Consider the following 14,285-nt stretch of genomic DNA (forward strand, 5'->3'; position numbering starts at 1 on the left):
TCGATGTGCCACTTCCCATATGAAGATCCCTGCCTTTCTGTTGGATGGCACTCGGCAGCAGCATTCACCTTTTTATGTGATCACATTGGAAAGGCTCTGTGTCATACATCGCTTCTGGTACAGCATTTCTATCAAATAAAAACAATTCACTGGATCTGGCACCGTGTGACTTCTGGCGCTTCCCTAAAGTCAAAATGACAGGATATCGAAGCAGCTATGACAGCGCAACTAAACACACTCATGAAAGAGGACTTCCAGAACTGCTGCGGAAAGTGACAAGAACGATAGAATAAGTGTGTTCAAAGGGGAAGAGGGGGTATTTTGAGGGGAGTTAATGGTAATGTGTCTTTTACCGTAATACATTGTTTTAAATTTAAACATTCACTGTAGGTTTTGATCACACCTCACATATGGTTTTTAAGGGAAACGTGGAATGTCAGGGGGATTCTAGGCAAGTCAAGGAACTTCATCTGGAGACCATGGATGACACATATGCAAAGTGCATAGAGACTAGCTCTGTGAGACTAGACCAGAAGTACCTACTGAGTAATCTGAATGGGAAAGGACAGTTAGAAATTCATTGTGTATGACCTTGAATGTCACTCCAAAGACTTTAGATGTTTTTGCGATGGAGAGTGAGCAAAGGTTTTAGAATATGGGCATAATTAGACTAAATCTTTGTTTTAGAAAAATGATTTTGGTTGTAATAGTCACATGAGTAGAAAGGACAAGACATTTAGTCAGGAAAACTGTTTAGAGATCCAGTTTTCTTGATCTTACATGCCACGGCTCTAGTCAAAACCGTTATTGTCCCTTTCCTGGACTATAAACGTAGCCTGTTAGTTTATTTGTATAATTCCACGTTTTCCTCCATTTCCTCCATTCTCCACATAAGCCATGATGTTTGTAAGATGTAAGTTAAACTGATTTGTCCTGCTGAAAACCCTGAGCTATAATTTGTAGTACAACACCCGAGGCCTGTCGGGCTCGCATGCCCGACATCTCCAGCTGTCCACATCTCCAGCATGGCTTCTGCCTCTGCTCGGACTAGCAAGCTGGCTCTTTTCCAGGTCTTTGAAAATGCAAATGCAGTCCTGCCTGGGGACCTTGCCTTTCTTGTTCCCTTTTGCTCAGACGGCTGGTCTCATTCCTCATTCTTACCTGTCTTACTCTCTGTGGTCCACTCTCCCACCCATGTTCTCTTCACCTGGCTAAGAGCTACTCAGCTCTCAAGCCTCCGCTCAGAAATGGTGCTTGAACCCCACGCCGTAGATCTCATAGATATCACTGTTTCTTCTTCAAAGCACTACCGTATTTATCACTATAATCATTTATAACTATTTATCAATATGTGCGTGTGTGTGTGTTTGGGTTCACTGTTGTATGAAATGTCTGTGTCTCTTATTAAATGTAAGATGTCCAAGGTAGGAATGGAGGCATTTAGGTTCCCCACTAACACCTACGTACCTACTGTCTTTCAGAGAAAGGATTGATATAAATACATACAGACAGACAGACATAAATATTTGTTGAAAAAATTATAAGTGAATGAATGTATATAAAATAGGATTTCATTCAAATGCAATGAGTTAAAGGCTTAGAATCTGTTGTTGAATGAAATGGAAAGATGACGCAAGATATGAATTTGTGAAAGTCATTACCAACTCAATATAGCCTATTGACTTGAATATTGTTTACTTGCCCTTTGATTTCTATTCTTTGATTAAATTTGAAAGCATTTAACTTAGACTTCATAAAAACTTAGTGTTGAGTGGGATCAGTAGCTTTTGCTTTAAGTTGAAGTATCTAATACCAGAAAGAAATGGGAGGTTTTAAATTTTAAAAAATATATCAGGAAATGATCAAAATATCCTTATTTACTAGCTTTACACTTAAAATCAACATTCTTCCAAAAGGCATTTGAAATTGTATTTCAAGTGCAATTAGTGGAACATGTATTTCCACTAAGTGAGAAGCTCCCATGGGTCTTATCGTTTGAGATATGATAATTTTATACTATGTGACCTGGGTGACTTTATCCTGAGCTTATTCTGTATTTTTTGGAAATGGTGAGTTTTATGCGCCTCTTATTAGATTTTTCTTTGGGAGTAAAGGCCAAACAAACACTTTCTTGATTTAATTTATCATTGGAAAGTGTAAATATCAAAATACGTTAGAGAAAATTATGATGTAACCTCATAGGAAAAGTATGTCCGTACTTGAAATACAGCACTTCCAGAAATTGATTTCCTACAGAGAGTTTATAGTGCAATATTAATTTTAGTTCTAGTAATATTAGGAAAAATAATGTTTCCTAATGAATATGTTATATATCTATAATATATAATACATCATATAATGTATAATATATAACATATATTAACATACATATATAACATATGTAATATATTAAGAAAGATAATTTTTCTAATAAATATAACCTCAACAATATGGATAAAAAGACTGTTAATGTTATTTTTATTTATGTTGATAAAAATATTGAAAAAATCCATGAAATGTATAAAATCACTACACACACACACACACACACACACACACACACACTGGTGGTACCAAAAAATGTGTACAAGTGGACACTATGGTTAACGTTGCTCAAGCAGTAGTTCGCCATAATCAGAAGTGTCTGGATGCTGATGGGAACCACTCTGAGCACATCTTGTAATAGCAGAAGTCAAACGTGACTTGTATTCATCTTTTGTTTTCAGTATATGTTGAGTATTACAATTTACAATTTTAATACAGTTTTTCTTTCTTAAAACGTGTATACATTTTTTGGCAATGTATATATATATATATATATATATAGATATATATATAGACACATACATGATAGAGCAATATTCTATCTCATTCCTAATGGTGTAAAATAAAAATAAAAGTCATTAACAAAATTGCAGAGGTTGGTTTAATATGGTTTTAATCCTTTTTAACATTTTAAAAACAACTGAACTTAAAATTATAGTAATGAACATTTTAATCACATACAATACATTCAGTTGAATTGCATTCCAACCCATTAACTACTACAGCAAATTTGATAGCAAATGAAATGTATGTCTGAGGTGTGAATGGAAATTATGGAATCTGCAAAATACACATATCTGTAAAATACACACCTTTAGATTGCTTTATTTTGGACAATAACATCTTAATATTAAATTAAATTAATATGCAACAGTTCATATATATTGCATAATATGCATATTTGTATATTTGTCATTTCATGACAATTTTTTGTTTTTTTCAGACTCTTGAGAGACTGACTGGAAGATAGACTTTTCTTTGCTGCTGATTGTATGGGAGAAACTTTGACTTTAGAAAGTGGAAATGAGGTTGCTATGGAAACTGGTAATTCTGCTGCCACTCATAAATACTTCTGCAGGTAAAGTGTTCTATTATTATGAATTTTGATTGATAATATATTGATGTTTATTTTTTTCTTCATATGCAGCAATTTTTAAATGCGTAACACTTATGTTATTTGAATAAGTGATAAAATTTTGAAGTAATTTTTATGGCTAATACAGGGAGTTCAATCCTTTAAAATGTATCAAGTGCTATTTAAGAACAGAACTAATATTATGTTAATTATAAATTGTCAAATACGATTTTTTATAGTAAAAGAACATGATTAAATGATTTTTGTCATCAATAAGCAAAGAAGAATAGTTATTTTTTATTGCCTTTATAGTGAATTCTTTAAATAATTAAAACATATTTTCCCTCAAATTTAGAATTTGGTATGGGAAAAAAGCTATATTGATATAGAATAAAAAGTGACATAGAATGTTACATAAGAACTAGATTAACTTTTGTGTTTTTTTTTCCATTTCAATGATACATTGTTTAATTAAAGCTAAATATATTGTTTGTGTATCAGTTAGCTTTGGCTGTGTAACAAACCACCCTAAATTTCAGTGGGTTAAAATAACAAACAACCATGCATTTAGTTGACAAATCTGTAAATTGACAATTTTGAGTGGGTTCAACTGGCTATTCTTTTGGTTTTGCATGGGTGCCTTAAATCTATGGTCAGCTACTGAGCCATCTGAGATGAGACCGGCTAGTAGTCTAGGACATTCTCAGCTGAGACAACTGGGCTACGTTGGCCCTGGTCCCAGGGTCTCTCATCATCTGTGAGTCTGGGCTGTTTCACATGATGCCTGCTCAGAGTTCTAAGAGAAATCAGAAATGTGCCAAGAAAAATCAGACATGTGCAAGATTTTTTGATGTCAAGGCTTGGAACTGACACAATGTCATATCTGCTACATTATTTTAACCAGTCCAAGTCACAAGACCAGTCCAGATTGGAGGGATATGGAAATATATTCAATCTCTTGATAGAAGAGCTTCAAATTACACTATAAAAGGGCATGGAAATAGTAAAGGGAATAATACTGGCTGCATTTCTAAATGACCAACCATAGTCTGCTAGACCATAGTGTTCTACTTTAATTTTATTGTTTATGATTTTTATTAAAATGTAGTTAGCATCAATATTGTATTATTGTCAGGTGTACATCATAGTTATTCAACAGTACTCACCTGGCGCTATACATAGTTATAACCATATTATTGATTATATTCCCTATGCTAAAAATCACCATAAGTCCAGTAATCATCTGACACTGTACCACACTATCATAATACTATTGACTATATTGCCTATGCTGTATATTACATCCCCAAGACTTATTCATTTTATATCTCGAACTTTGAAACTCTTATTCTTCTTTATCTTTCCCCCCTTTTCTAATTTTTAAATTAGAGTTGACATTCAATATTATTTTATATTAGTTTCAGGTGTACAGATAGTGGTTATGTAATTTATGTAATTTACAAAGTGATCCCCCTGACTAGTCTAGTACCCACCTGGCACTGTGCATAATTATTACCATATCATTGACTATATTTCCTATACTTTACATCCCCTTGACTATTCTGTAATTACCAATTTGCACTTCGTAATCCCTAGACCTTTTTCACCCTGCCCCCAATCCCTCCCATCTATCAACCTGATAGATCTAGTACCCGTCTGACACTATACATAGTTATTACAATATTATTGACTGTGTTCCTTATGCTATACTCTAACTCCCCATGACTACTGTGTAACAACCAATTTGTACTTCTTAATCCCTTCCCCTCTTTCAGCCACACCTAACCATCCTCCAAACTGGCACCATCAAAATGTTCTCTGTATCTATGAGTTTGTTTCTGTTTTGTTTGTTTATTTTTTCTTTAGATTCCACTTACAAATGAAATCCTATGACATTTGTCTTCTGCTGTCTGACTTATTATACTCATCATAATACCCTTTATGTCCATCCATGTTGTTGCAGATGGCAAGATGTCATTCGTCTTTACGGCTGAGTAATAGTCCATTGTATACATGTACCCCCTCTTCTTTATTCATTCATCCATTCAGGAACACCCAGGTTGCCTTCACATCTTGGCCATTGCAAATAATACTGCAACGAACATATGGATGCACATGTCCCCTGGAAGTAGAATTTTGGGTTTCTTTGGATAAATACCCAGAAGTGGGATTATTGGGTCCTTCTTTGTCTCTTGTTTTAGTCTTTGTTTTAAAGTCTATTTTTGTCTGATATAGGTATTGCTACCCCAGATTTTTTGTTTCCCTTTTCATGAAATATCTTTTCCATCCCTTTACTTTCAATCTGTGTGTGTCTTTCCATCTGAAGTGAGTCTCTTGTAGGCAGCATATGAGTTTTTTGATTTCTTATCCATTCAGCCCCCCTATCTTTAATTGGAACATTTAATCCATTTACATTGAAAGTAATTGTTAATAGGTACCGTGTTTCCCCAAAAATAAGACCTAGCTGAACAATCAGCTCTAATGCGTTTTTTGGAGCAAAAAATCAATATAAGACCAAGTCTTATGTTATATGGCCTTATGTTATAGTAAAATAAGACTGGGTCTTATGTTAATTTTTGCTCCAAAAGACAAATTAGAGCTGATTGTCTGTCTAGGTCTTATTTTGGGGGAAACATGGTATTTAGTTATTACCATTTTATTATTTATATTCTTATTTTATTTACTTTTTTCATCTTTAAGAAGATGCTCTATGATTCCTTATAACACTGGTTTGGTGGTGACGAACTCCTTTAGCTTTTTCTTGTCTGGGAAGCTCTTTACCTGTCTTTCAATTCTAAGTGATACCTTTGCTGTATAGTGTAATCTTGGTTGTATGTCCTTGCTTTTCATCATGTTGAATATTTCCTGCCAATCCCTTCTGGCCTGCAAAGCTTCTGTTGTGAAATCAGCTGATTGTCTTATGGGAGCTCCTTTATAGGTAACTAACAGCTTTTCTCTTGCTGCTTTTAAGATTCTTTCTTTGTCTTTAACCTCATTATTTCTTGAAATAGGCTTTCAATTCCTTGCTCTCTCCCTTCTCCTTCTGGTACCCCTATGATGCGAATGTTGGTACGCTTGATGTTGTTCTAGACGCCCCTTAAACTCTCCTCATTTTTTTGGATTCTTTTTTCTTTTTGCTGTTCTGATTGGGTGTTTACTGCTATCACATCTTCTAAATCGCTGATTCAGTTCTCTGCATCATCTAATCTACTATTGATTCCTCTAATGTATTCTTCACTTCCATCATTTTATTCTTTATTTCTGTCTAGTTCTTTTTTATGCTTTCTATCTCCATTTTTACGTTTCCTATCTCTTTGTTGAAGTTCTCCCTTGGATCAGTGAGCATCCTTATAGCCAGTGTTTGGAACTATGTATCTGGTAGATTATTTGTCTCCATTGTGTTTAGTTCTTTTTCTGGAGCTTTGTTCTGTTTGTTCACTTGGGACATGTTTCTTTTTCTCCCCATTTTGGCCACCTCCCTGTGTTTGTTTCTATGTACTAGTTAGGGGTGCTATGCATCTCAATCTTGGTAGAGTGGCCTTATGTAGTAAGTGTGCTGTGGGGCTCAGTGGTGCAGTCTCCTGGTCACCTGAGCAGTACACTCCAGTGTGTCCCTTGTGTGGGTTGTGTATGCCATCTTCTTGTAGTTGAGCCTTGGTTGCTGCTTGCACATCAATGGGAGGGATTGGCCCTCAGGCTCACTGGTTGTGAGGACTAGCTGGGACTACAGTGGAGGAGCTGCTGTGTAGGTGCTGACCCTACCTACAGAGCAGGAGCTGCCTCAGCAGGCGTAGCAGTCCATTATTAATTTCCAAGCTCACCTATGTGAGTTATCACAAAGCATGGACACTGACTAAGTCATCTGATCATCAGAGCAGCCCTTCTATCATATCACACTGCTTCCCAGCAGCTGTGATGATGGGAACTGCTGAAGTTTCATATAATCACAACAAAGCAGAATATATTGGGAGAAACACAGGAACCAATATAACTTACAACCCAGAAACACAGGAATTATAAGAGCCACATATTTAATAGCAATTTCAAGAAATGGAAAGATATACTGATCTTAAAAGTTATGAGAATGCTAAAACATGCGGAAATCAACCATTAAAATCAGAAAACCGTATAAATAAAGGCATTTTTACTACTAGAAAATCCAGTGCCTAGAAGTGCTACAGTCATATTTATTCAGTTATGACATTATTTTGATTTGTGTCACTTCTAACTCTCTATAACAAAGATTCAAAGTGAAATAATAATGTATTTTGTTTTGGAGGGACAATAGATTTAAAAAGACAGAGTCATCAATTTGTCCCCAAATTATACCTTTGTGAATAAGATTTCTATTCCTATACTCAAGTTTCAGCTTCCTGTATAAATTTAACATTAACATTTTTCACTTTAAATATGTCTACTGAATCAGCATAGTATCTCTAAAAGATGTTTTGTGTTAAATTAAAATAAATTATTATTCTCAGAATACAAATCAGGTCTGAGGAATTCTCCAGTTCTTCTGTTAATTTTTATTTATTCGGATAGGATGTGATTCAACATGTCGTTTTGCTTGATACTAAAGGGAAAAAATAATCATATGTCTTTGGTGTACATTTTCCTTGTGAAAGAACAGATTGGATCTTTTTTATTTTTTTTTAAGCCATAGCTATTGAAATAAAATTATCTGAGCTAAACATTGCCCTAGAGGTAAGGAGGCTGATAATGATATATACAAAAGAGCATTGCTTTAAATCTATTTGTCGTTTTAGAGATTTCATGGTGTATCTTCCTACTTGCAGATACTGTGCTAGTTTAGAAAATTATATTGTCTAATGTGAAAGCACTATTTCTGTGCATATGTATAAGGTCTTCTTTGTTTTCCTAAAACTTACTTTTTATTCATTCTGAAAGGCCAAGTTTTTTTCATAGTTGTGCTTTTTCCTCCCTATTTTCACGGTTATAATGTTTTCAAACTGTTAACATTATAAACCTCCCCATACTCTAAAATAGAACTTAAAATTTTGCTCCACCTTTTTCCCCTGATTTTTTTTTTTTAAATAACTTTACAAGTTCTCCTGTACCATTTTTTATGGATATTGGCCTTTGAGTCTTTACTATGAATCACAATCCATCCAGACATATATTATGGTTCTGGAACATTTTTGAAAATATGAATGTTTCAAAGTTCTAATGTTCTATTTTTGTATTTTTTAAAAAATTAAAAGAAAATTGAGGGCCATTTAATTAAGAAACATAATTGTTAAGAGGATACTTTATAATCGTTGCATGAATGTGTGTGGTAGGCTAAATAGTTGTCCCCAGGAATATCTAGGTCCTACAATGTGGGACCTGTGAATTTTACATTAAATAGTAAATGGGTTTTGCACATGTGATTAAGTAAAAGATCTTGAACTGGGCAGGTTATGCTGGAATTTCTGGCTGGGGAACCAGAGGGGGATTTGATGCAGACAGGGAGGCAGTGTGAAGCCAGAGCAGAGAACAATGAGAAAACTCCACGCTGCTGACCCCAGAGAGAGGAAGGGGTCGTGAGCCAAGAGCAGCAGGACCAAACTCCGGAAGCTAGAAAGGCACAGGGACAGATGGGCTCGCCTTCACCTGTGGAGGAGGGCCGCCCTGTGGCTAGCTCCATTTCCACCCCGTGCAACCCATTTTGGACTTCTGACCAACAAACATGTAAGAAAATACATGTTTCTTATTTCAAGGCACCAAGCTGTGGTTTTCACAGAAGCCATAGGAAACTAATGCAATCTGTTTCTTCCTCGCTAGACATTAAATTAAGTCCAGGAGGGCAGGGAGTGAACCTCCTGGCACTTGGAAGGGATGCAGTAAATACTTGTGAACGAATGAATGAATGAAGAAAGGAATGAATGAATGGGTTTCAGAGTTGTTGGTCCTACCTGGATTATCATCAAGTAGAAGAAACTCAGTCATCTAATTCCCTCTGAGGAACAACTGGTTCCGTCTATCCCCACACCGTCGCCCTTGTGTTACGATGTTATTGTTCTAGGATCCTAGAGAAGGAGGTTGGGTAAACCGTAAGAGTTCCAGATGATGCCCTGTTTGAATGTTACTCCCTAAGGACAGAGGTTTCCATCAACTTTATTCGCCGCTGCTGCTCTACCCCCTAGCAGACGGTCTGTACATATTTGTCAAATGTACATATTTATCAAATGGGTTGAAGAAAGCAGTTCCATTCAGGCCAGCACGAGTGCCTCAGTGTGCCAGGCCCTGAGCTTGACCCTGGACTTCAGCAGTAAGTAAGAGGGCCACGGCCCTGCCCTCTTCATCCTTCAGCCGAAACACAGAAACCAGCACACAAGTCAGGAACTGCAACAGACAGAGTACAAGCTGCTGTTTGGGTGACATAGTGGGGAGCATGTGTGGTGGTCATGTCCTGGGGGCACGTGTGCTGTTTTCGCCAACCCTCAGTCCATTTCTACCTCCTCTGACAAGAACACCTGGTCTTCTGGGGGTCCACTCGTTCCTATCAGTCGTGGTTTGAGTGGCCCCCACGACCTCGTGGATCATTCAGGTGAAATGTGCCCCGCCCCCCACCATACTGATTGGTTCCGGATCTGTTATATCTGAGCCAATCCCTGGGATTTGACTAAAGTCAGACAACACAGAGGCATTCCATCTGTGCTGTTCTAGTCAGTGTAAGAAAGTAACAGGGGCCACTGTGAGGGGAACGTTGGCCAGAAAATGAAATGAATACCAAAGCGGGACAACCCCAAGGAAGAAAGGCAGCATTTCCTAACTCTACCTGTGGACTTTCAGTAAACAGCCAATAAGGTATACATTCCCTACTTTCGGCTAATTTTAGTGAGACGCTGCCAGTTGTGATGGAAAGAGTATGGTCTACCAGAGGTTAGAAAACTTGTTCAGATCCAAGTTACTGGCGATGCTGAGGTTAGAAATAGGACTTGGGATCACTGCCTGCTCACCGCTGGAAATGGGGAAGAGCAAATACAGGAGTGAAAAAATGGCATAATTTTTCCTGAGAGGGAAAAAAAAAGTATCAGGAGGTTTAATATAGACTCAGAAGGCTGATTCTTAGCCCCGAGGTACAAAACTATCTACATGTCTTAGGATAGAAAACACATGCCTGCAACTGGGATAAATATATGGACCACACTGACAAGTGGAGGAAAACTTAGCAACTCTAAATCTAGGTTTTTGTCTATTAGACAATACATGGGAAGTTTTCACAAAGAAGTATTTCACTCTTAAATAAATATTAAACACAGTGTCTGTAACACATTTGTAATGGGTGTAAAGCAGGAACTGAAATACCATGAAGGATCAGATTTTGTTGATGATAGAATGTCCCCACGTGTGAGAAACCCAGGGTTTACTGATCTGGTTAACTGTTAGTTTCCTACAGTGAAAAAGGCTCAGCATATACCAGACACTGCTTTCTTTAAATCTTTGACTTTACTAGGATTTTTTTGTAAAATGGGTGAAATGAAGGCAGATTTCAAAATTCAAGTTCAAATATTTACCCGTTTGAGTTTTTAAAATATTAAAAACCCGATTAATAAGGTAACAGTGACAAACAGCTAAATCACGCGCTATGTTAGGAGTTATCCCGGCTGAGAGGCAGCATGATTTTAAACCCAGGGCCTAATGGAACTCTGTTGTTCTTACAACAGTGTCCTGAAGGTCAACGGCTGGAATTACAGACTCAAACATAACAGGAGGTGGCCAACATCACCAGTTATGAGGAATTTTATTTCCGTGAAGTTCAGTATGCATGTGATCTTAAGAATTCCTACCTAATGTCTTCCCTTTTAACTTCGTTATTTAAAAAATCTTATCACTTAAATGCAGTTTTTTCCAACAACCCTCTTGGTTGTTTAAAGGGATTATCGTGTACCATTACATTTGTTTTGCTACCGACCGAGCATTTCTGTAGGAATCTTACAAGACTATGCACTGGACACCTATTTAGTCAGTCCTGAAGGAGGGCTGTTATTCCGTAGGAGACTCTGTTTTTAAGAGAGAAATTGAATATTCAAGGAAGGACCTTGGGGTGAGTCCCATTTTTTGGCTTGGCAGAATTCCTGGCTCCTTCAGGCGTTCTAACTATTGTGTTGTGTCGTCAGGGCTCAATGGGACGGTTTCTCCCACTTTATTAATCACTCTTCAGAAGTAAACTGAGACTGGATATTGTAAGAGCTCTTTCCTGCCGCCGTTTGCATGTAATGTCTACTGACAAATGTGCTTACATTCTTTTCAGAACTTCTCCCAAAGTAATTGGTTCAAACTTGAATGAAGTTGTTTTTAGTGCTTATACCAATAAAGGGGGAGAAAAAACAAGGAGAAAAAAACCTTGTGTGTCAGCATTTTTACAGAGCTTGCCATATCACCAATGGACGTGCCTTGAAGTGAATCTGAGAGAATATCTACCTCCTTATAAATCATCACAATCAGAGGACACTGATGAGTATTTATTATTGCTTGAGTTTTCCTGTATCTCAAACGTCACCTTCTGTTGAATTGCAAACCAAAGTCAATGAACTACCAGAGAAAGCCACGAGGATGGAAATAGGTAACCGCGAGCAAGATTTCTTCACAGAGGACAAAGCACCGCACAGCAACTCCCTGAAATGGCAGGTGTGATGAACCTGCTTCTCTCAAGGATCCCAGAAGCACACCTTGGGCGTCCCCCTGGCACCCAGTGTGATGAATATTGAGCACATCACAGCCCACGCTCGGCCTCGGGCCTTGCTCAGATTTATTGTTAGCATCCCAGCTCCTTTTGGAACGGGACGCCAGGCTATATTTTTAAGTCAAGTGACATCTTTGCCATTTCTAATAGAGATGGCCCAATTTAGAAATGCTGAAAACGCCGTTTTTATGCAATGCCTCCTGCTGTAGGTGGTCATCTGATTACCAAACGTTCCTCCAAAGTAATTGATTCTGGAACGCTAAATGAAACTCTTTCTTAGGACTGGTAACAATGTAGAACATTTTTTTCTGTTGTGTCAGCACTGGGAGGATGTGGTTGGTATATAGACGAGACATTCTGCAGGGAAGATAGACCCTTAGGAGAAGGGAATGTGGGAAATAGTGTTTTCAACCTGAAGTCTTCGAAGAGGAGGGTCACGTTTTCTTTGGAAGTAGTGTTTTCACTTGAAGGTACCATAAATAGCTATGCTACAAATTTAAAATAACACTGGGGGTTGAGAGCTTTTCTTCTCTGACTTAAAACTTTCCTGAAATTTAAAATCAGTCTCCTTCCCATGGCCAGCAGGACACTAGACAGCCTGACTTTGTCAACCTCTTCCATCTCAACTTGTACTTTCATCCCTTTTCTACACTACTCTAGAGCCATGCTTCTTTCTTACACTCCCAGAAATATCACAGTTGTTCCGTGCTCAGGGCCTCTGCACTTGCTTTTCAGCTGCTCGGAACACTCTTCTCCAAATGCTTCTAGGGCTGGCTCTTTCCATTACACACACGTCAGATCAGTCACCTCCATACCATGATCTGTTAGAACCCTGTGGAGGCTGCCGTCACCTGGTCCCACCCCCGGTCCCTGTCACTCTCATCAGCCCTTCCTACTGTCTTCAGTGCACTTACATTATCTGAAAAATCCTTATGTACACATTTGTTTATCACGTGTCCATTTTCTGTCTACAGTAGAATACAAGTTCTGTGTAGGCAAATATATTTCTAGTCATATATGTGGCCGCCTCTCTCATGCATAGTACAGTGCCTGACACATAGTAAGCCCTCAATGAATATGTTTAAATAAATGATTAACTTCTTAGAATAATCTCCCAGGACTTCCTAGGGGTAATCCAATATTCCCAAACACTTAGAATTTTATTGGATATTACTAGAATCCAATTTTAGGCATAAGTGTTGCAATCACAATATATCATTTGGTCTCAGATAGGCACATTTTTACTTGAACAACAACAACAACAAAAGGATATATACTGAACACACAAAGCTGCTCCTAATTTTTGAAACTAACTCATGAGCTTTGCCTGGAGGCACTTGACATGGGCAGGTGTCATTTTAGTGCTGTTTGTTCAGGGAGTATCATACTCCACATAGAGCCAATGCTATTTTAATATTTTAGGTAGCAGATCCCCAGTGATATTGGGTTAGAAATAGTCTAAACATTTAAAGCCGTTAGGCTGTATTTTATCTCAGGATGTACTCGTTCATTCCTTCCTAGTTCCTGGGCTACCAGTCAAGCCCACCCCCACTACTTCTCCCCGGTCTTTGGAGTTGCCTCCGCAGCTCTTTCCTGTTTCTCAGTATCATCTGTAGCCTTTCCTAGACATGGCACATTGACACCGACTCCTATGCAGAAAATCTTTCACAAAGCACAGCTGATTTTGTCATTAGTCTGAGTCAAGACCTTCACAGACACCATTTCCTATGAAGTTCAAGACGCCTAATCAAGCATGCAAACACAATTTCCTTCAACAAATATTGGAAGTTCTCCAATTAAGTCAATTCAACCTGTGTCATGAGCCATGTCTTCCTTACCCTCCTTCCTGTACCCTTCATTTAAGTAAGACTATATTACTGGGAAGATCTCGGCACGTTTTCACTTTTCCTCCCTAAGCCTCTCTTCATATGAGTGTCTCCACCTGCATTGTTCTCCTTGAGATTCAATCTCTCCTATAGAAGTCAAATGCAACCTCCCTCAGCCAAGTTCAAATATGACCTCCTCTCTAAATAATTGTCTATGCAACAGGTAATACTTGTTTCTCCTTAACTCGATTCCATGAAGAGGAATTATGTCATTTCCACACACTTTGCTTAAAAAGGGGTCATTTTTCTCAAATATATACTCATTCTGAGAACTATATAGTATTTACTTTGGTGAAAATAAGTTTATAAC

The 14,285-nt window shown here is 37.7% G+C and overlaps 1 protein-coding gene across 1 annotated transcript in view; it reads left to right on the forward strand.

Moving 5' to 3' along the window:
• CNTN6 (contactin 6) overlaps window positions 1-14,285 on the forward strand; it is a 249,377-nt gene that overhangs the window by 52,711 nt on the left and 182,381 nt on the right. Inside the window, 1 exon segment of the mRNA XM_033131532.1 lies at window positions 3,269-3,403. Within this exon segment, the coding sequence (XP_032987423.1) occupies window positions 3,349-3,403 (55 nt within the window). The 5' untranslated portion in view covers window positions 3,269-3,348.

The sequence above is a fragment of the Rhinolophus ferrumequinum genome, chromosome 17, assembly GCF_004115265.2.
Source record: "Rhinolophus ferrumequinum isolate MPI-CBG mRhiFer1 chromosome 17, mRhiFer1_v1.p, whole genome shotgun sequence".
NCBI classification, from domain to species: domain Eukaryota; kingdom Metazoa; phylum Chordata; class Mammalia; order Chiroptera; family Rhinolophidae; genus Rhinolophus; species Rhinolophus ferrumequinum.